The sequence below is a fragment of the Corvus cornix genome, chromosome 19 (assembly GCF_000738735.6).
Source record: "Corvus cornix cornix isolate S_Up_H32 chromosome 19, ASM73873v5, whole genome shotgun sequence".
Taxonomy (NCBI): domain Eukaryota; kingdom Metazoa; phylum Chordata; class Aves; order Passeriformes; family Corvidae; genus Corvus; species Corvus cornix.
Genome location: NC_046348.1, coordinates 5,336,391 through 5,357,889, shown reverse-complemented (window position 1 = coordinate 5,357,889; position 21,499 = coordinate 5,336,391). Strand labels below are relative to the sequence as shown.

General features: G+C 50.8%; 2 protein-coding genes, 1 long non-coding RNA gene and 1 other non-coding gene across 7 annotated transcripts; 3 read left to right on the top strand and 1 right to left on the bottom strand.

Moving 5' to 3' along the window:
• On the bottom strand, positions 1 to 6,101 carry RAD51D (RAD51 paralog D). 3 transcript variants are annotated; one of them, XM_039563030.1, is made up of 11 exons: positions 6,000 to 6,101; positions 5,310 to 5,419; positions 4,645 to 4,706; positions 4,370 to 4,488; positions 4,065 to 4,146; positions 3,827 to 3,961; positions 3,309 to 3,404; positions 3,035 to 3,125; positions 2,229 to 2,299; positions 1,194 to 1,361; positions 1 to 537 (listed from the first exon to the last, which is right to left on the bottom strand). In XM_039563030.1, the coding sequence occupies exons 2-11, from the start codon at positions 5,389 to 5,391 to the stop codon at positions 454 to 456; spliced, it is 990 nt and encodes a 329-aa protein (XP_039418964.1). In that variant the 5' UTR covers positions 5,392 to 5,419; positions 6,000 to 6,101; the 3' UTR covers positions 1 to 453. The 3 variants fall into 3 exon arrangements, with proteins under 3 accessions (XP_039418964.1, XP_039418963.1, XP_020440353.1); XM_039563029.1 differs by lacking the exon at positions 6,000 to 6,101 and adding an exon at positions 5,736 to 5,842; XM_020584764.2 differs by lacking the exons at positions 4,370 to 4,488; positions 6,000 to 6,101 and having other exon boundaries at positions 5,310 to 5,729.
• A 1,288-nt stretch (positions 6,102 to 7,389) lies between these two features.
• UNC45B (unc-45 myosin chaperone B) lies at positions 7,390 to 18,440 on the top strand. 2 transcript variants are annotated; one of them, XM_019287577.3, is made up of 21 exons: positions 7,390 to 7,576; positions 7,738 to 7,821; positions 7,946 to 8,115; positions 8,383 to 8,419; positions 8,688 to 8,863; positions 9,414 to 9,503; positions 9,970 to 10,137; positions 10,360 to 10,528; positions 10,805 to 10,975; positions 11,815 to 11,986; positions 12,234 to 12,534; positions 12,705 to 12,799; positions 13,467 to 13,608; positions 14,049 to 14,189; positions 14,375 to 14,502; positions 14,971 to 15,037; positions 15,367 to 15,480; positions 15,571 to 15,686; positions 16,549 to 16,666; positions 16,767 to 16,922; positions 17,639 to 18,440. In XM_019287577.3, exons 3-21 carry the CDS (start codon positions 7,954 to 7,956, stop codon positions 17,903 to 17,905), a joined length of 2,790 nt encoding a protein of 929 aa, XP_019143122.1. In that variant the 5' UTR covers positions 7,390 to 7,576; positions 7,738 to 7,821; positions 7,946 to 7,953; the 3' UTR covers positions 17,906 to 18,440. The 2 variants fall into 2 exon arrangements, with proteins under 2 accessions (XP_019143122.1, XP_010400788.1); XM_010402486.4 differs by having other exon boundaries at positions 7,390 to 7,821.
• Positions 18,441 to 19,915: 1,475 nt separating this feature from the next.
• On the top strand, positions 19,916 to 21,260 carry LOC104691097. The gene is made up of 2 exons (XR_752101.3): positions 19,916 to 20,104; positions 20,848 to 21,260. It is a non-coding gene; the product is annotated as an uncharacterized LOC104691097 (long non-coding RNA).
• On the top strand, positions 20,299 to 20,394 carry LOC120411039. The gene has a single exon (XR_005603426.1). It is a non-coding gene; the product is annotated as a Z30 small nucleolar RNA (small nucleolar RNA).
• Positions 21,261 to 21,499: the final 239 nt, after the last annotated feature.

Genomic DNA, 21,499 nt, shown 5'->3' with positions numbered 1-21,499 from the left:
GCAATGTGCAACAGCTTTTTTTTTTATTTCTGAACCAAGCCCACTGTGGGCCCGAGGATGATCAGAACTCCAGGACCACAGGGCAGCGAGCCACGGGGGGAACAAAACCAGACTGGGGAGCTGTGGGGTTGTGCAGGCACAATGCAGCTGGTCCCAAACAACACCTGAGGAGAGGGCTGGCTCTGGGGGGTGAAGGCAAGCCTGCAGCAGAGTGCAGGACCTGGCTGTCCTGCTGCCCTCACAGCCCAGGCACTGCAGGCAGCATCTTCTGGACAGGGAGGTCTCCAGGGAACCCCAGACTCAGTTTTTCCACAGGGTAGAATAACAAGAGATTTTTTTATGTTGGTCCTTCGCAGGGCTGCAGGAGTCTCAGAGTCAGTTTGTAAAACCTTCAGTGCTTGCCTGCTTTTGTGCAGCTCTCTTGAACCTTGTGACATTTGCTTTTCCGTCCCATCAGAGTCCCTGTGTGGGTGTCACCGGGCTCGGTTCCAAATCGTCACCGTTTCCGATGTCCAGCTCCACCTGTATCCCTGTCGGCTGAAGGAGGAACAGAGCAAAGCTTATCCTCACACTGCTTGGACTCTGCATCCCTCCATCACCTGTCTCAGAGCCAAAAATCCCAGTTACATTGCCCTGAGGATTTCCTTCTGCTGGTGCCCCTGTTTTAACTGGGTCTGCTGAATGCAGAGATAGAAACAGGCAATGCAATTTAGCAAGGAAAGAACATCTTGCTCTCAGGCATCCCCAGACACACCATTATTTAGCACATCCAGGATGCATTTCGCTGCCCAGCACACCACCATACCCAAATTTGTTTGGATCAAGCAGCAGAGCAGGCTCAGAGCCAGGAGGCTCAGGCAGTGCTCAAGCTGAAGTCACCTTTGAAGGTGTCAGAGCCATTTCCATGGGATTCTCACTGCCCACACACCATCAGGAGAGTGAGACCAACATCAGGAATACAGTGACCTGGACTGGAAGTGCTGCCACTCACTTATCCTGCCTTTAAATACCAGCCCAGGCTATTGGAAACAGATGCTCTTCTCTTCTGCAGCATCCAGCCAGGCTGCACAAGCTCCTCTCCCACTGCCAGGGCTCACCCAGCGAGGCTGGGTCCTGCCCCACTTCCACAGGAGCCAGGGCCAAGTCCCACAGCTGCTCCTGCATTCCCAAGGGATGGATCCAGGGAGCCTCACCTGCCGGGGTGACTTTGCCAGGGAAGCAACACGCTGTGTGGTGGCTTTCTCCCAGGTGGCTTCTTTGCTCTCCAGCAGCACCCGGGTGCTGGGCACGAAACTCCAGGAGCGGCCAAGGGCTGGCTTCAGTGGGCCAGTGCTGCTGTCCCTTGTCACCTGGTTGGTCACCTGCAGCACAAACAGATTTATCAGTGCCCAGGAAAAGCAGTGCCACTCGGTGTAATGGAACGCTGGAGGTCACCAGGAAATCCTGGCCAGGCTGCTACTTCTAGGAAGGTTTTCCCTTCTCCATCCTGAGCCCTCCTTCAGCTCCTCTGCCACCCGCTGTAAACACAGCCCGGGTAATTGCCCCAGACAGTACTCAGGGAGCTCACTCATATCTGCAAGCTGCATCACTTCTGGTGCTGAAGTCACCACAAAGTTTTACTTGGGGCCTCCAAGTGTCCTTCCAGACATGCTGTCCTTGTCATTTCATCAGAATGAAGGGCAGGACTGTCTCGACACCTTCCAGTGCCAGGCTCAGCAGCCCACCATCTTCTGGTGTGGCCTTCCCAGTTCAGACACATTAATTGTGGTCCCACCCACCCGTCTGGGTGCATTGGTAAATGCAATTGCTTGGCCAAGAGCTGGGGAAGGCTCGAGCAGGGCCCTTTCCAGCTCCTGTGGGATGATGCAATGCCCTGCAGTTCCTGCAAGGTGACTGAAAGGTTACCCAGGAAGCTAGCCAGCCCCTTAAATGAACAGTGTTTTATCAAAAATAAACACAACCAGCCTTTCCATCTGCCTGTACTTAACTCTGCCTTGCTCAATGCCGTGCTGGATGAGGACAGCAAGAGCAGGAGGCAGCACATCAGCCCAGGTCTTGCCCCATGCTCAGAACAAGACATCTGCGGGCTGCAGAGATGTCAGGGAGCAGGGCACTGTGGGGTTCAGGCTTAGCTGAGAGTGGGGTCCCCTCTCCCACAGGCTCCACAGCCTCCCCATGGCTCCTCGCCACACACCAGCACATGAAGGACAAAGCCCAGCAACACTCACCACAACAGCAAGGCTGAACTCCCTGGCCAGGGTCTTCAGCTCCCTGGAGAGCTGCATCATGAGGGCCAAACCTGGAGCAGGACAAAGCATTTGGCTCTCTGGGGATCAGCCCCCAAAGTGCATCTTGGAAGCAGCTGACATCTGGATTTGCAGGAGCACTGGATTCAGTGCCAGCGCTCGTGTTCATGGACACCTGCACTGGACCATTCCTCAGCCTGTCCTATCTTAGATGGCCCAAGGTCAAAAAACCCTACAGAAGCACCAGAAGCTCCAGACAAAGCTAGCCAGGTTGATTTAGCAGGTACAGGACCCATCTCTCCAGCTCACAGCTTCATTTCCTACAGCCCATGGCTGTGAGGGGACCTCCTGTGATAGCACTGGCTGCCACCCAGCTGTGCAAGACCCTCTGGAAGGTGCTTGAGGGGGCTCCTTGGTATCCTCACTTCTGATTTATGGTCCTTTCTGGCAGAAAGAGTTCTGCAAACTGTGCCAGCAACCATGCTGTATTTGTGACACTGTAAGAAGTTTTCATGTATGGGCAAAGAGTTCAGTGCCTCCCCTGGATGGGTTTCAGGCCACTGCCATGAACGTGCATGGCCACAGCCAGCTGGAGTGTTTGCTGCTAACACTGCAAACAGAGCCCCCTTTTATCCAGCCCCAAAGGAAAAGCTGGGAGCAGTCACATCCACATCCACATCTGTCCTGCCCCACCCCCACTCCAAGCACAGCACACATGGGTGGAAGAGGCTCTTCAGGACGAGCAGAGAGCTCTGCAGCCTCCTGGCACACACAGTGGCACAGCTCACCCTCTGACTGCCTGCCACCCAGCAGAGGGTAAATCACAGCCGACACCGAGTCCAGCACCATCATCTTGAGAGGTCCCATGGAGCTCACGACCTGCAAGGAGGTACCATGTGCAATGTGGAGTAATAAATCCAGCAGTTTTGGAGGCTGTGAGCTGCACAGAGGCTCCAATGCCCCCAGGATGAGGCAGTCTGGAGTCACTTGTCAGGCACACAAGCTCTGCTGCCCTCCCTGCAGCTCTGGGGAAGGGAGAGAGGCCCAGAGCCTTGCTCCTACCTGCTGGGAGAGGCGATCCCGCAGCTCCTGCAAGGCACTCAGCAGCTCATAGATGCTGAACACACGGACCACCTGGATCCGCTGCAGAGCCTCCAGCTGCGGCACAAAACACAGCCTCAGTCTTCCCAGGACTTGTTCTATTCCTCCTGCCCCAGCTGCCACCAGCTCTCTGCATTCACACCATGCCATGGAGCCAGAGACCCTTACTCTTCCACATTTGCCTCCACTCCATTAACACATTAATTAAGTCCCTATCGCGCTGATGGAACAAGCAACATGGATTGAGCTCAGGGAGCGAAGTCCTGCAAGTCCAGTAAGTCCCTCCCTTCTCCCAAGAAAAACAACAAAGGGCAGTGTCTGTCCTGAGCATAGCACCCCCCGAGCCATGGAAGGAAGAGTCTGGACCCAAAAAAGGGGACAAAGGCAGAGCTGGAAAGACAAATCATCTCTGGGGTTTTCTGCAGGCAAGAGCAAAGTGAGTTTTAGAGAGCAGAGGGACCAGCTCCAGGGGAACTTGCCTGCTCTTCCTCATCCTCTGTCTGGGCTCGGAGCATCTGGTAGAGACGGGAGGCAGTGAAACCCCCCGTGGAGTCGAGAAACAGGACGTGCTGCTTGAGGCCCAGAGACACGCTGGCTGCAATGCCCAGGCACACCTGGGGGAACAGGGACGGGGTGTGACATGTCCCTCTGCTTCACGTGCCTGATGGCACCGTCTTCACCCTACCTGTCCTCTCCCCTGCCCTCCACCCCACTCACCTGTGTCTTCCCGCTGCCCGATGCTCCCATGAGCTCCGTCACTTCCCCCGTGTACAGCCCCGAGTCCAGCAGCTGGTCCAGGCTTTGGGGTGGACACAAGGTGGGATTATCAACACCCCTTCAGCCAGAATGGCAGGGGCACCGGGAGGCAGCACTCCCCAGATATTTGTGCCTCAAGTCCCCTTCCCAAATGCAGACAAGTGCATGGGGATGGCTTGGAGACTGAAATTCAAAGCCTGTGCTGGCAACCACAGCCTTGTGCAGCAAGCCCAGCCCCGAGCAGAGCTGGTGGGAGATGCACCCACCTTGGGCTGCCAGTGGGCAGGATGGCAGTGGAGCTCTTGAGCTCCTCATAGAGGTCTGCTCCATTGGCAGGGAAGGCAGAGAACTGGGCCAGGAGCACACGTCTGACTGCAACCAGTGCCTGGGGGAAGAGGGATGTCTGGAAACGGGACTGAGCAAGTCCAGGGCCAGTATCTGCTGCAGAAGGTCCCCCCAGATAAGCCCATCCTTGTCCATGAGCCAAACAGCTTTGAGCTCCCTGGTTAATGTACCAGGACTTAGGAGTAGTCCCTTTTACCTTGTAAGACAGGGAACACTTCTGGGCAACATCCTCCAGGTCTGAAGACACAAAGTCCACCACTGCAAATAACATGAAGGACTAGAGGTTGGAAGCTGAGCCTGATCAGACCACAAACACCAGAAGACAACCAGCTTGGACAAAACCTGCACCAACAGGCAAAGTGTCTGTGCCCTCTGTCAACACTGCAAGTGGAGGAGTTTTTCCTCTGAGATGGCCCCATCACAAAACAAATTGTTTCTTGCAAAACAGAGCAGGGAAAGAAGCTGGTAAACATTTTCCTTGTTTTGCTCAAGAGCAGCCCAGCACCTTTTCCTTCCCCTTTAAGGGCAGGAGGTGCCCGGGGTGCAGCATTCCAGGAAGTTGGGCATTTTTCAGAAGGAAAACTGCACAAACCCTCCTGAAATACCATAACAAAAGCCATAATTGATCAATCCTCAACAAGCCTCTGCAGGGATCTCTATCATGTCCTTACACTCTTCTGCTCCTGTGGAGAAGTCCTGACTCACTGCATCCACCCAAGAGGACCCAGAAGACATCCAGCAAGGAGGACATGGAAGGATATTCAACCACCACCATCCTCCCAGGATTTGGGATGATACAGGTCCACCAAGTGCAGAGGGGATGATATTCCCCAACCCGAGACCCTGATGCCAGCCCATTACCTGTCTTGATGCCATTGGCTCTGAGAAGCTGGATCATGTCTTCAGTGAGACCAGGGCAGAGCCCAGCCCGCAGGACCACCATGTCCACAGCATGGGAGAAGAGCAGAGACCTGCAAAGGAGATGGGAGGGTGGAATTCATAGAATCATTGAGGTTGGAAAAGATATCTAAGACCATCAACTCCAACCCTCGACCCTGCCCTGCCAGGTCCAACACTGAGCCATGCATGGTGCCTGCCCCTGGAGCAGGGGAGAAGCCACCCAAGCTGTGTCTGGGATGGGTGGTTACGGTGGGTGTTTAATTCCCCTTTGGGGCCAAACAGCCCAAAATGCTGCACGGGGGGCACGGGGGCATCGCTGCGGCTGGGGCAGCACAGCGGGCGGCTGGACCCCATCCCCGGGCAGGGACATTCCCCAAGCCGAGCCACCTCCGGCCGAGCCCCACGCTGGTTCCGCCCCGCCGCGGGCTCCCCCGCAGCCCCGGCCGGGGGCCCGCGGTCGCTGCCCGCTCCCTTCCTGCTTCCTGCCGCCGGCGGAAGGGCCCGCACCGCTCCCCGGCCCGTCGCTCCCAACCCGCTCGGCTTTCCCTTCCCCAGCCCCTCCGCCGGGATTAGCACAGTGCTGAGCTCCCTTCCCACCCAAACCATCCCGGCATCTGTGACGCTCCAAGGGATGGGTTTGTCCAGGCTCACCAGCCAGCGGTGGGGAAATGGAGCTGCACGGAGGGCTGAGGGGCTCTGCTGTCCTACAGGTGTGGGGAGCCTTGTGCCCCTCCTTGGCTGTACTGGGGGCTTGAATTTCTCCTGGAAAAGCTATTTTTGGGGTATTAATTATTATTCTGTATTTCTTTCCCAGCCGAGGCCTGAAGAGGGCTCTCGGCACTCACTGCTGAGCCTGCCCTGCCCTGCCCTCTCAGCTCTGCCTTGAGCATCAGCAGCACCCAACACCCTTTGATTTTGTAACTGAGTTTACCTGCAGTGCTGCCGCTTGTGACACAGTGTGGCTTCATTCTGCCTGACGTGAGAAAGGCACTGCTATATCCCAGGAGTACTGAAATGAAGCCAGCTGAGCCTTCCCCAGTACCTAAAACCATGTGGGAAGGGGGTTCTGGTGTGTTAATCCAAATGAATGCTGGAAAAGCCACTGCACTGAGGCTACCCAAAGCAGGGGTGGCATCTTGCACTTTCCACAGCTGTTGTCCTTGTACCTTGGAACTATTCCCAAACAGGTGAAGGTGTGGGAGCTGCGCTTGATGAAGCTGCCTGCAGCTGTGGTGCTGATGATGTGCTGTGAAGGGATTTGCAAATGGCTTTGGAATCACCTCCTGCCCAAATGCCAGGGACCAGGCAATGCTGCTGGTGCCAGTCAAACAGGAGACATGGGCAGGGCAGTCCTGTGCCAACCCCTGCTGCATAAGAGCCACAAGCCACAACACAGATCACAGAATTAAAGACAATGATATTTTTCCTCCTGGCAGTGTCTTGGTCAGCCCATGCTCTCCTCAGTCATTTCCCCATCCTGCCAGTTCCCCCCTTTGCTTTATAGCTGGCATGCTGGTAGGTACCCTGGGGAAGGCAAGGCCTGTGTTTGGGGGGAGATAAGTCACAAAGCAGAATTCCTTCATCGTGACCCCTGGGAAAGAGGGGAGATTGAAAGGATCAGTTCTCTTAGAGCTCAGTGCTACTCTGTCTACTGGTGTCACTCAAACTGAGCCACTCATCACACAGTTCCAGTATGTTCCAGTCCAGACCTCTGTGTTAGTCAATGTCACTGTGTTGCTGAATGACCACGTGTGGGGCCAGTGGCAGCGCCAGACATGGGTGAGATGTCCAGCGGGATGGGCTCCCGCAGGCCCTGCAAGGAGGAGGAGGCAGCGCTGGCTGTCAGTCAGCTTTCCATCCCAGGGAATTCTGGAAGGTGCTGGGCACTGCTGCAGCTGCTGGCCTGGGGCCACTTGTCCCTGAAGCTCAGCTGTCTCATGCTTCCCTAAATGGAAAGGGAAAAGGGTCTGAGCACTGTGACAGGGGTCAGCCATCCCAGCCGTGGGCTATTTTGGCATGAACCCCCGCTTCCTGCTCCCCACACCCTGTGCAGCTCTGCAGGCAGAGGGAAGCTGGGATTTGCCTGGCAGGTGGGAGAGGATTCCCTCCTGCTGCAGAGGGGTGCTGCCTGCTTGCAGCCAGGTGCCCCCTGAGCTGGCCCTGGCTTCCAGCCGTCCCCAGGCATATAAAGCACGAGGGGACAAGCAGGGGACAGGCTGTGGTGACAGGTGACACTGACAGGCAGCAGGAGCTGCCAGGTCCTGCCCAAATGTGGAGTGGGAAGTGAGCTCTTTCCTGAGCCACACAGACTCTCTGTAGTGCTGGCAGATTTCTTTAATTCCTTTTTTTGTTGTTGTTTTTCTTTTTCTTTTTTTAATTGACTCCTAAGGATCTACATTGGTGGGAAAAGCTTCTGAGAAGCCACAGCCTTGAAGAGCAGTTTAGGTCTTCATTTTCAAAACTCTTCAGTCTGGTAAGCTACTTTTATTAATATGTGTTAATTATATGTCAGTCTCATGGTGGAACTCAGCTTGGGGGAGTAGGCAGGCGACTGAGGCAGTTGAAAATGGGACACAGATTAATGTTTTTCCTTCAAGCTCTCCAGATGGAGGATCCCATCCAGCTGAAAGAGGAGGGCAATAAATATTTTCAGGCCAGTGAGTACGAGAAAGCCCTTCAAAGCTACACTCAAGCCATAAAGCTCAACAAGGACAAGGCGCTGCAGGCGGTGCTGTACAGGAACAGGGCAGCCTGTTTCCTCAAAAAGGTGAGAAGATCTCCCCTTGCCTGGGCAGTGCTCAGGGGGAGAGGAGGAGGAAGGCAGCCAAGGGCACTCACTGGCTGTGGACTGGGTGGTTTGTCTGTTTATTGAATAGGGTGTTTCCAGCTGGTCTGAAATGACATGTTCTGGGCTTGTGCTGGAGCTTCACTGGGGTGTCCCATGGGGAAATGGGAACAGAGAGGTTCCAGTGTCCATCAGGAATGGGGACATGCTATTCCATGGCTAACAAATCTCTCCTTTCTGGTTCAACAGGAGGAATATGCCAAGGCAGCCTCAGATGCATCTAGAGGTAAGGAGGGGGCTGTTATGAGGAGAGCTAGGTACACTCGCTCAGCCTGCTCTCACATCTGCTTTTGGGACACTGTGGCCTTATTCCTTGATGTCCACTAACACCCGAGTGCTGATGCCACAAGGGAATTCCTGGAGGTTCAAATGATGTTGTTCCAGTTTGGTGCAATCAGAGCTGACCAGGCACTGACTGATGCTAATAACAGAGCAAACCACAGTTTGCACAGGCAGCAAGCTCTGATGCCTGGTGTTTTGGATCCCTTTCCCAGCTATTGACATCAATGCTTCGGATATCAAAGCCTTGTACCGGCGCAGCCAAGCCCTGGAAAAACTGGGGAAGCTGGACCAAGCATTCAAAGATGCTCAGAAATGTGCCACCCTCGAACCCCGCAACAAAAACTTCCAGGAGACCCTGAGACGACTGGGGGCCAACATCCAGGAGAAGGTAAATGCCAAGGGAACAGTCCTGGGTTCACAGACCAGAGGTGGGAAATCCTTTCCCTGGGTTACATCAATGGATTGTTGGTCATACTGGAAACTCGTGGCAATACAGGGGGATAAATAGGCTCCGTTAACTGGAAGTTCATACTTGATGTGTGTAAATCTGAGGATTGTGTTGAATGGTTAAATTGAAAAGTGTGGCAGCTTCCTCCTGAGGCCAGCCTGGTCCTGAGTGTCTTGGAAAAGTCTCGGCATGGGACTGAATCAGCTTCGGGGTGGGTGTGGCAGTTGCCACGTTGCTACAGTTACCCTTACAGGGATGCTGTGAAGAAATCCTTGCACCACTCCCTACTGTGAAGTCTCAGAAATTAATTTTTAGGCCTGGCTCTGCCAGGTGGCAATGGGTAATGGATGCTGATTGCTGAGAAATGGTATCTGCTGTTATTCAGCTTAAACTGCCTTTGGTTTGAGGGTGGGGAGCATTCTTGAAGCGAAAAAGGAAAGTTGCTCCTTGATTTCCTCCTCCTCACGCTCTGTGCTCTCTCTTGGCACAGCTGCGCATTCAGTTCTCCACGGACTCGAGGGTGCAGAAGATGTTTGAGATCCTGCTGGATGAGAACAGTGACAAAGAAAAGCGAGAAAAGGTGAGAACTGCCCTGGACTTGGCAAAATAGCTGTTTGGTGTCAGAGACTGCAGCAGGCAGCAGAACACTGCGTTCCTTTCCCCACCTCTCCTGGACGGAGGATGAGGGAAGGAACTGGGAGGTGAACTGCACTCAGAGAGAGGGGAAATGTCCCAACGAGGCATCACCCCTGTGCCAAGGGAAGGTGGCCCAACCTCCCAAAATACCAAAGGCGGGATCAGCCTGGGCTTCTGCTCAGGTCCACCTCTGCCACCCTCCAGATATTCCCTCCAAACAGTGACCCACTCTTCTTGGGCAGAGCAGAGCTGATCCCTAAATGCACCTGGATAAACTGTCTTGTGGGGTCTGAGCTGATCTGCTGCATCTGTTAGGAGATGGCTCCCACCAGGATCTCCCAGAGTTGCACGGAGAGGTTCTGGAGGCTGGGCTGTGCCACTGACCCCTGGTTCTTCTGCCTCCCACCCAGGCTGCAAACAACCTCATAGTCCTGGGGCGGGAGGAAGCTGGTGCCGAGAGGATTTTCCAGAATAACGGGGTCAACCTGCTGCTGCAGCTGATAGAAACCAAAAATCCTGAGCTGATCCTGGCAGCCGTGAGGACACTTTCAGGAATGTGCACAGGACATAAGGCTCGGGTAAGGAAAGGGTGCTTGGACCTTCACTGCTATTGCAGCTGGGGAGGGGGAAATTGCAATAGTTTGTGTTGTTTGTGAGCAGTGGGGGGAGATTAAAACTCTGCCTTGTACTGATTCAGGATTCACTGAGGAAAATAGTTTCTTTGTCTCAGCTGAGCCTAGAGGACACAGGAAGGAAAGGTCTTTGCTAACACTGTCCTGCTCTCTCCTTCCTGGGCCCAGGCCACTGCCATTCTCCATTACCTGGGCATCGACAGCATTTGCATGTGGATGTCGGTGGACAATGAAGAAATCTCCCTGGCTGTCTGCAACCTCCTGCAGACCATCACCGACTGCCTGCTGGGCCAGGGGAAGGAGGAGCACCATGGCAAAGAGGAGGCTCTAGTGCTAGGTAACAGCACATCACCTGCTCTACATTACCTCTGCCTGCAGGAGGAGTGGGCCAAGCAGGGAGGGCTCTGCTCCTGGGATTCCACCTTATTCCTTGTTCTTTGGTGAAGTGGGGACTTTACCCTTCAGCTGTCCAGGAGGACAACCTGCACACAGCTCTTATCCTCATGGATAGCTTAAATATTTCTGTTCTAGCCACACAATGGCTTTGAATGGTTTTGACTGAGGTCACCTGCTTTCAGAGATAACTTCTCATAACTGTTTTGCTTCTGTGTAGACACTAAGAAAGATTTGAGGATGATCACAACGCGTTTGCTGGATATGCTGGTCAGTAAGAAAGTGTCTGGGCAAGGGCGAGACCGAGCCCTCAACCTCCTCAACAAGAACATACCAAGGAAGGACCTGAAAGACCATGACAACAGCAGGAGCATCTTTGTCATCGACAATGGTGAGTCCTTCCCTGCCATCCTGTTGTGATTTGGGAGATGTGGAGCTGTGTGTTCTTGCCTGAATGCCTGAAGAACTGGTCCCACCTATAAAATAAATCCTCTCTGGCTTTTCTTGGTGCATGCAAGCCTGGAGCAAAGTTAGACTTGTTAGCAGGAAACAGTACTGAGAGAAAATCAACTGTGTATAAGAACAGGAATTTTTGAGTTTCTAAAGGACTGCCTAACATCTCTGGTTAGTTTTCTCCAGTGTATTTGCTAATGTTGGGAGGATTTGTCTTGGATAAATTGTCTGGTTTAGACAGGATGAGATGACCACCTGCTGAGCTTGGTGGACCCATAAACTGGTGTATTCTAAAACTGGTCAAGGGTGAGGAATTTGTGTGCTGTGTGTTTTTGTCGTAATTCCAATGCATGTGTGTGTTACCATTTTGATGGAAGTTATTTAATAATAATTCAGCAAAAGGAGGGTTAAGTTATCCAGAATCACTTGAAAGTGGCTGAGTTTTCCTCAGTCAGAGCCTCCAGCCTTGGGGGTCAGTAGGTTTAATGTTTCCTGACAAAAATAACAGATCCAGCCAGGGGCCTAATGCAGTTTTGCTTATCTCACTCTGAGAGCTGGAAAAAAGCCTGATTCTGCAAACCTGTAATCTCACCAGCAGAAGCTCCTCCCCAGTAAATATCTGAGTGTCTTTTTTGCTTAAGACTTATGTGATTAGGCTGCAAAATATTTGAAAACCATCCAAGCTGGCTATTCCACAGCAAAAAAGTAACGAATGGTATTTTGAGTTTTGCACAGACCCTCTCCCCTCTGACAGCCATATTACTCCATCGTTTCCAGGCTTAAAAAAGATACTGAAAGTGGTGGGCCAGATTCCTGAGATGCCTGACTGCCTGCCACTGACAGAGAACACGCAGCTGACTGCCTCTGTCCTCCTAAATAAGCTCTACGATGACCTGCGCTGCGACCCGGAGCGGGACAACTACCGGCTGATCTGTGAGGAGTACATCAAGTGAGTCAGGGGTGAGCTGGCCCAGAGGGCAGGAGCAGGGGGTCTTGAGGATGAGATCAGTCACTTGAAGTCCTCTTATGTTCAAAACTGGGGCTCTGGGAGATAACTATTTGCTTGAGATCTTGCTGGATCACAGGCTTTGCAGAAATTTGCACTCCCAAACACCAATATGATTCAGCAGTGCAGTTGAGGGAGGATATTTCCTCCCCACTGCTGTTCCATACCCTACTCCCTCTATCCCATGCAGGAGCAAAATCGACCCACAAGACATGGATAAGACACTCCATGCTATCCAGATTGTGTCTGGAGTTCTGCAAGGGCCCTTTGACTTGGGCAACAAGCTGCTTGGCATGAAGGGAGTGATGGAGATGATGGTTGCCCTGTGTGGGTCTGAGAGGGAGATTGACCAGCTGGTGGCTGTGGAAGCCCTCATCCATGCTTCCACCAAGCTGAGCCGAGCCACCTTCATCATCACCAACGGGGTGACGCTCCTGAAGGAGATCTACAAGAAGACCAAGAATGAGAAGATCAAAATCCGAGCTCTGGTGGTGAGGATGCAGCCCTGCCTCTATTGCCTGCCACACTCAGCTGCCTTATCCCAGACTTGGGAGAGGAGAGAGATTCTGGGAATGAGAGATGGGCTTAGGCTATTTTGGGGCAGCAGCACGAGAGGATTAATAAGCCTTTCTCACCAGTATGTCCTCTTCATCCTCCTCAGGGTCTCTGCAAGCTGGGCTCAGCAGGAGGCACAGACTATGGCCTGCGGCAGTTTGCTGAGGGCTCCACTGAGAAGTTAGCCAAGCAGTGCCGAAAGTGAGTGACTTCACTGATTTCTTCAGTTGTTCTAATCTTTGCAAAATACAATATGTTCCTCTCCCACGAGATCTTGCCCACATGTTGCCTTCATTTCCTGTGCTGTCTGCCAGCTGACAGTGCCCCCAGAGCCACTGCACTGGGACCTGGAGCTCCTCTGTGCCTGAAGCAGCCATATGTTCCTCCTGCCTCAATATCCAGATGAACCTTCTCCCTCCCTCACTGCCCATGGGAGACACGAAACCCGGTGCCTCCCTCTTTGCCAGAGTGGCACAGCCTAGTTAATGCTACCTTGAATATGCACAAGTCCTTTCTGAAGGTGAATTTGCTGGGTGGAGTAACCAAGGAGGTGGGATGAAGTTAGGAAGTGACTGAATGGGTGGTCATTCCTGCAGGCATCTCGTGTTTCATGGGATGGAAAAGGCAAAGCAGTGCTGAGTAGCTGTCCTGGTCTGTCATTCCCAGCAGCATTTAAATCCCACAAGTTGGACCATGGGAGGAAGGTCATGTCTCAAGGGGAAGCACCCCCAGTCTTAGGAGCTGCAGCAGAACCTGAGGACATATTTGGGCCTGAATCAGCCTCAATATATATTTTTCCTCCCTTTTTTTCTAGGTAAGTTAGTCCTGGCTCCCGAGATAGAAATGTGAGTGTTTTTCTCTCTTCCAGGTGGTTGTGCAACACCAGCATTGATGCCCGCACCAGGAAATGGGCTGTGGAAGGGCTCTCGTACCTCACCCTCGATGCAGATGTGAAAGATGACTTTGTTGAGGATGAGCCAGCCCTGAAAGCTATGTTCGATTTAGCTAAGGTCTATCTTCTTTCCTTGTTCCCTCATTCCTCTGGTAGCATCAAGTTCTCCCAGCTCTTCAGCCCTGCACTGTGGCCCAGTCAGAAGGAGCTGTGACCCCAACCCCTCACCTGTGGTTCAGCAGAACTTCAGTCTTGCCTGTGCCCCAGGGACACCTCAAGGCTGTTACCATCCTGCTTTCTTCTGAAGAAGGTTGCTCCTACCTTTACTGTCAGCATCTGCATGAAAACCAAAGGCATCAAGGTGTTGACAGCACCTCATGATGTTCAACACCTTGTTTGACTATGAAAACTTTTGTTTTCCCTGCCATGGGCTGTAAAGTTGGGCATAAAGCTAAGAACATTTCCACCAGTGCAAAACACCATGATGGCAGCGCAGAGGGATCTGTTTTCCTGCTGTGCCCTCCTCACCCTCACACAAGCTTTTATTTTCCTGTGCAGGCAAGCGACAAGACTATCTTGTATTCCGTGGCTTCTGCACTGGTGAACTGCACCAACAGCTATGACACCAAGGAGCTGGTCCCAGAGCTGGTGCAGCTGGCAAAATTCTCCAAGCAGCACGTGCCTGAGGAGCATCCAAAGGTGGGTTGTATCCAGCTGGAGATGCTGCTCAGAAAGACTTTCTTTGGTGTAGCCATTGTCACAGACTTCAGGTCTCCTGTCTCCAGACTGAAATCGCTTTGCTCTCCAACCAGGCTTGGCTGTTAGGTAGCTGGATGGTAGAATGGCAGCTAAGGGCTAATCCTTTCCCAGTGTTTTCTCCTCAGGACAAGAAGGATTTTGTGGTGAAACGGGTGAAGCGGTTGCTGAAGGCCGGGGTTGTCTCTGCCTTGGCCTGCATGGTGAAGGCTGACAGTGCCATTCTGACAGACCAGAGCAAGGAGCTCATTGCCAGGTGCCTTCACTACTGATGTAGGAGCTGGGAGTGCTGGGCAGCCCCTGTGCCATGGGGATGTCATCTGGGCTGGCTCCTTGTTTGTGGGGAGGTGCATTCTGCCTGAGAGGGGGTGATGAAAGGGAGGTGGAGGAAAGATTTTAAACCAAAGTTTTTCTTCAGCAATATCATAAAAATCCACGTTCTGACCTTGAAGCTGGCTTACAGGGATGCCTTGCTAGGATGCATTTTGAATTTTTAGTTCTTTGTATCGATTCTGACTGGAAGAGAGTTCATCTTACAGATCTGGAAGCTTCTTACTGTGCCATTTGCTGCTTCCTCATAGAATGCTGTGTGCACTGGGTTAAGCATCTGGAATTTACCTGGTGGCTCTAGCACTCCTGCAAAACCTCAGCCCCCTTTCATGAGGGCTGTTGGCTGTTTGCTGTCCCGCGTGGCTGTTTCACTGAGTGTTCTGTGCCCTTGCAGGGTGTTTCTTGCCTTGTGTGAAGACCCCAAGGACCGGGGGACCATTGTGGCTCAAGGCGGTGGGAAGGTGATCACTTTTATGTTTGAAGTTCCTGATGTGCTGTTAATGTCTGCTGGGCGCCTGTGGTGTGTCTCCAGTGAGGGGCGGTGACAGAAAAGCACAAGCTGTCGCCCCCTGGGGCCACGCTGACACTGCAGTCCCACCTCTGCAAGGCTCCAGAGAAGTGATGTTCTTGGAGTGACTGTGTGAGCTACAAGCTCTGGCGTGGTGCCTATTTGAGAACAAAAGCAAGACATCACAGAGGGCTACGGGATATTTTTAACTTGTTTTAGTCTGTTAAGGCAATCCTGTAAATCTTCTCAGAACACTGAATGCTTTTTCCTGTGTATCTCCAGGCCTTGATACCTCTGGCTGTGGAAGGCACGGATGTTGGCAAGATAAAGGCTTCTCACGCTCTGGCAAAAATTGCTGCTATCTCCAATCCAGATATTGCATTCCCAGGGGAGAGGGTAAACTTAAAAAAAAAATAACAATAAAAACAAAAGCATTGATACTTCCTTTAGCAAATGAAAATTGCTAATACATGCCTTCTCTTCTAGGTGTATGAGGTGGTGAGGCCCCTCGTCAGCCTGCTGAACACAGAGAGAGATGGCCTCCAGAACTACGAGGCTCTGTTAGGTCTCACAAACTTTTCAGGAAGGAGTGATAAACTTAGGTGAGTTTTACTGCTTTTTAACCTTCCTTCTTCCCCAGGAGTGAATGCGAATTACAGTGGAACGCTTGTTGGACTATGAAGACCAGCCAGTTTGAGCCACCTTTGGCAGAGCTACAGAGGTCTCAGAGCGAAAAGATTCTTGAAATAGGAAAAGGGGAGTGGCACATTTTCCTACAAAAACAGCAAAGACATGAACCTCATCTGCATTAGACAGGGAATGAACCATGCCATGAGCTCCAGTGCTGCAGACACTGATTTGTTTCAAGGCCTTCCCTGCAGTTAATATTTGATAAGATGGTTACTGCTTGACCTATTGTTATAAATGGTATTGTGATGTTGGCTTTTCGCATGTTACGTAATTGTTATGAATGTATTGTGGTGTTGGATTTTTTATCTTCCTTAATGTTAGGAAAACTTTACCTAGGTTCTGTAATGGAATACAGGATATAGAATGTCTATTGTTTATGTAGTCAATTTAGAGAAGATAGGCAGAGAAAGCCTTCACATTCCTGGAGTATCTTATCAGAGGAGAAGACCCGAAACCAGAGAGAAGAATTTATGGAGGGAGCAGAGACTGAATGGAGCCAAGGAGGAAGATAAGGCTGATGGGATGATACACAGAAACTCCAAAGAATTTATGAATTATGTATGGTTGTAATGAATATGCAATAAGAGATGTCCTTTTAAAGACAATCTTTTGGATGTAGAGTTGTGCCTTTGGATTTCTGCCAAAGCTGTAACACCCTTTTTGCTATTGTCTCCTAATTGTCCCTTTTAATTAAACTTTCCTTAAAATTTTACTGAGAGTGAACCTCATTTTTCACACCTATAATGTGGTTTTTTTCACTGCTCTTTGACACAGGTTGAAGATAATCAAAGAGAAGGCCTTGTCAGATATTGAAAACTACATGTTTGAGAACCACGACCAACTTCGACAGGCAGCCACAGAGTGCATGTGCAACTTGGTGGTCAACAAGGAGGTAACTCGCTGGGCATCTCCAGCCTTACTGCGTGCACCTGTCTCCGTGAGGAGCCATCCCTAATTGTGTTATCTCTGGGTATCTCTGGGGTTTTTTTTAGGTTCAAGAGCGGTTTGTGGCTGACGGCAATGACAGGCTGAAGTTGGTGGTGTTGCTGTGTGGTGAGGATGATGAGAAAGTCCAGGTTGCAGCAGCAGGAGCCCTGGCCATGCTTACAGCAGCACAAAAGAAACTCTGCTCGAAGATGACTCAAGTGGTAAGAGCATAACTCTGATTGTGGGCAGTGTGGATGTACCCTGCAAGGGTCCTGGCTCAGATGTGAAAATGCCTCTCAAAAGGAAGATGCAATTTAGTTTGATAGTGAGGAACCTGGAGAAGCTGGGACCTGGGTGTGCATGCTCTTAGTCCATTTTGGTAAATAACCTGAAATCCAAACCCTGTTTCACCCTGAAATGAGAAGAGCTTGATCGATAACCTAGTGATCCCAAAGAATCTCCCTTCCCTGCACAGATCTGTAGGCTCTGAGAACCCAGATCTTGCATGGCTGAGTATCTGAAGAGCTGTGATTGAGAACTCCTAAACCCTGTTGTGTTGCACACATAATTGGACACTGGAGCTCGTTAAGATAAAAATGATTAATCAAGCCAAAAGGGAAGCTCAGGAAGACTGGGGTGAGGGAGTGTCCTGGTCATCTCAGCTGTGTCAATAATCTGGTCAGATTCTTTTCACAGGGACTATGCAGCAGCCTAAACATGAAACATGTTTCATGTGGTGCCAGTGCCGTGGAAGATTCTGTCTTTAGTGTAAGAACAATTGGGTGCAAATGTTTGGAGTCAGGTTTCCTTAGTTAAAGAATGAAATAACCATAAGTGACATGAGTATTGCTCTTCCTACTGCTGAAGGAAGCAAAAGTCATATTCTTGGCTGAGATATTCTTCAGATCAGTACTAACGATCTCTCTTTCCCTTCCAGACCACCCAGTGGCTTGAAATCCTGCAGAGGCTCTGCTTGCATGACAACATGGAGGTCCAGCACCGAGGACTGGTCATTGCTTTCAACTTAATCTGCGCTGACAAAGAGCTGGCGAAGAAGCTGGTGGAGTCAGAGCTCCTGGAGATCCTGACGTACGTCGGGAAGCAGGAGGATCATCCCAAGAAGCAGCACATCATTAGCGTGGCACGTGATTGCCTCAGCAAGTGCATGGATTATGAGCTGATCAAACCTCTCTCTCAGGCGTGAGGGAATGAAAAGCACCAACAACGGCTGAGTGTGGGGAAAAAATAAAGAGAAATATGGAAAAGTGAGAGCCATGAGGAGAATCTAGTGCCATTGTCAAGGCACTGAATAGTTTGGGGACAACTTTGGAGGATCCATAAGCTGTGGGAGGAAAAAGAGGGAATTTGCCTGGGAAATTTGTGTCCACCTGAGTAATTCCCAGATGGTGTAAAATCCTTTCTCTGCCCCCATTCTGCTGATAATCATGAAAGCTTCAAGGCCCAGCTGTAAAAGAGTTGGTTGTGTTGGAGATGTGTCAGGAGGCTGTTGGAAGGACACTCAACAAGGCTGAAATCTGTTCTGCATCCACCTCCAGCTCCTGGTACTTCTGGAATTCCCAGCAGTGGTGGAACAGGGAGGGTTAAGTGCCTTCTGTTCTGTAGTCAGAAAATAGGATTTTAGCTGTGTGCTTTTTTGTTCATTCATTTTAAGCTGTGTGCCAAAGTGTGAAGATGGTGGACGAACTCTTAATAAACTCCCTACTTCGTTCCATGTGGAATTCCTGTTCTGATTTTATTAAGCCAACGGAGAATCTAAGGCAAGTCTCACTTGCAGTCTTGCATCACACGTGGAAAAATGGAGTAATTGGTAGCACAGGTTGAATTTTCACTCCTTGCAAACCATCCAGTGTTCCCAAATGCAGCAGAGTCACCACAAAGGTGTCACGCAGTGTTTGGCTCAACAGGGAATGTTGAAAATATCCCATTTATGAAAAGAAACAGAATGAGAAGCACTGCACTAGTGGGTCATCACATTAAACTTCGTTACATAAATGTTTTCATTCAAGCACAGATTCTTAATGCAGTCTGTGGACAGCACAAGAAATCACAGACCCTTTCTTTAGTCCTTGGGAAAGTCCCTAAGCATGTAATAAATATAATGTTACTCAGTCAAGATTTAAATATTAATTCAAACGTATTAAAATATTTCTGGTCATACTAAATATCAGTGATGCTTACAATAGGCATAGCATGATGAAATGCTGAGGTTAAGGGTTATGAAAGGAACCATGGAGCTAGTCTTTTCTTGCATGTAAAGGAAAAAAAAAAATGGACAGTGCCTCTAGTGTCCTGAGTTTGGAAAACATTGAAAATTTTAACCTAATAGGTTTGATGACCTAAAGGCAAATTCATTTGAATGGTGATTCCAGCTGTGTTCAATGAATGTAAACACGTTCAGTGAAATCACTGGTGCTTTATAATCACAGCAGGAGGATATCAGACTGTTCTTCCAAACCAAGGGAACCACATTCCCTGGCGGAAAATACGGTTTGTTATCTACTAGCCCTCAATCTTTGGATACTCAGTTTTAGGGATTTTGAATCTGGCTTTCGAAAGTACTTTACATTAACTCTAAACAGGTTTACCTAACCAGCATCTCTGACACCAAGACAAAATGCCATTCGTATTAAAGGACAAAGCTTTCCTTCTCCCACAGAAGCTTCTCCTTGGAGCAACTGGGTTCTACTAACTGACTGTTGCTGAAGTTGAGTGGAGCAATAACTTCCGCAAAAGCCATTTATTGGCATTTTTAAGCTAAACACGGACAAAACACCCATTTTACACTAACAGAGACCCCGCCGCCCCCTCAGGCCACCTCAGGCTTCCTCAGGGCGGGAACCGCTCGCACCGCCCCCAGCTCCTCTAACGCGCTTTCCTATTGGCTCCTGCCGGAAGAGCCGGGCGCTGTGATTGGTTGTTGCCACCGGAGGGGTGGGGCAAAGCGGGCGGCTCCGCCCTGGCGCGGCCGGGCCTGCGGGAGCGGAGCGCTGTGAGGGGCAGCGGGCACGGGGCACCGGGGCTGGGGAGCGGGGGCCAGGGGATGCGGGACCAAGGTGGGGCAGCTGAGGGCTCGATGTGTGGGGGAACGGGGTCAGGGAGGCTGCGGAGACGCGGAAGCGGCTATGGGGGCTGGCTGAGGGGGCGGGGGGAACCTGGCTGAGGGAGGGCATGGGGGGAGGATATCTGGGAACCTGGGGGATGCAGGGTTGGGGTAGGGCGGGCACGGGCAGAGGAACTGGAGACTGAAGGGCTGCAGGGACCTGGTGGGGAGGATACAGGAAAGGAGATGAGAAAGAGTGCAAACGGATGGCATGAAGGAAGGGAGGGATCCAGAGAGGCCTCTGGACGCTTGGAGAGACACAGACTGCAGCAGTATTTATAGGTATGACACGGTTTTTCCCTCAGGCTTTCCTGACCTTGGAATCCGGGTTTGTGTCCTGCTCGGTTGTTGCAGGGATGTCGCCTCCCTCCCTGCGCTCCCCTGCTACACGTGCTTCATCCTCGTAGGGGAGGAGGAAACTTCCCAGCCCCTGGCTTGGGAGCAAGCTCCTTATTGAAGGCAAATAGGTTTGCCCAGAGCAATGATGAGTGAAGTATAGTCTGAACTGGTATTGCCGAGACTCCGTGTCTGCTCTGACCAGGGCATGATCACGTAATCTTCTCTCTGAGCTACTTTAGGCTAAGCTCGTCTGCAGGAAATAGCTTTGCTGTTCTCGAAACTTGGATGCACCCTAAAAAAAATATTTTTAGCAATTTCTTTTAGCGGCAGAAAAACAAAGCCTTGATTTGAAAAGTAACTCAAAAACTTGTTGCTGCATCATTAGTGTGAGCTTGCAGTGAGCGGGTGGGGTTGTGGGTTTTCTCCTGCTTGTGACGTGGATCACGAAACTCCAGATACTCTGCCACTGTGTCTTCTCTGTAAGTGCAATGCAGACTCTGAGCTGCCTGTCCTATAGAAGCTCATTAGCAGTTCATTCAGCTGTATTCTCATTTAGTGATTGCCAGCAGGGAGCCAGGAGTATTTTTGGAATACTCTTGATGAAGTGCAACCCCTTAGGGGTTGAGGGAAAGGCCCAAGAAAAGAGATGGGGCTATTCTCTAATTCAGTTTTTTGTTCTTTTCCAGGTTGTGATGACATCTTTATATTGATTTCTCTCTTCTTGTGGAGAAGGAAGCATCTATGGGGAATATATACCTTGGAGTATGTTATGGTGGTTTTCCCTTCACAGGAGAAGCCACTTTGTTTCTGTTAAGGAAGCAGCAAAAACTCAGTTGCTTCATGCACTGATCTTTGAACACTGCCCAGATGAGCTGTGAATGTGCCTTAGGTTCACTAAAGAATTTTTAAAAGACTTGCAAAGTCAAGTTGTGGCAGTGAGTTACCAAACAACTCCAGTGCTGCTGTTAATGTTGATGAAATTGTATTTAGCAACACCAAAGCATCCTGAGGGCTTATGTGGTACATGACTCTATAGAAATCACAAATCAGTATGTAAGTCCAAAGGTTTGTTTAATAAAGTTGGTGCTCCCTGGAAAAACTTCTCTTGTCTGTCTTTAGCCCATCGTGGTTTTAAGAACACAATTAAAAAGCAGATAAATGGGAATTCTTCTATAACCCCAATTGGTTTTGTAGCTTTGTTTTAGAGCAAGAAACCTGACAAATGAGTATTTATTTGGCTGCTAAGGACAGGCGTTTTCAAAGGAGTCAAATCCAAGCTGGCATCCTGCAGCCATCTACAGGAACACACAAAATCTGCCAGGTAGCTGCTGAGCCTCC

Coding starts and splice junctions, on each gene's coding strand:
- RAD51D (XM_039563030.1), bottom strand. CDS start 5,391: ATGGTGGTCCTGCGGGCTGGGCTCTGCCCTGGTCTCACTGAAGACATG. Junction 4,147..4,369: donor CTGCCCACTGGCAGCCCAAG/GTGGGTGCATCT, acceptor TCCACCCCAAAG/CCTGGACCAGCTGCTGGACT. Junction 1,362..2,228: donor AGTTCAGCCTTGCTGTTGTG/GTGAGTGTTGCT, acceptor TTTGTGCTGCAG/GTGACCAACCAGGTGACAAG.
- UNC45B (XM_019287577.3), top strand. CDS start 7,954: ATGGAGGATCCCATCCAGCTGAAAGAGGAGGGCAATAAATATTTTCAG. Junction 10,529..10,804: donor AGAGGAGGCTCTAGTGCTAG/GTAACAGCACAT, acceptor GCTTCTGTGTAG/ACACTAAGAAAGATTTGAGG. Junction 15,687..16,548: donor GGAAGGAGTGATAAACTTAG/GTGAGTTTTACT, acceptor TCTTTGACACAG/GTTGAAGATAATCAAAGAGA.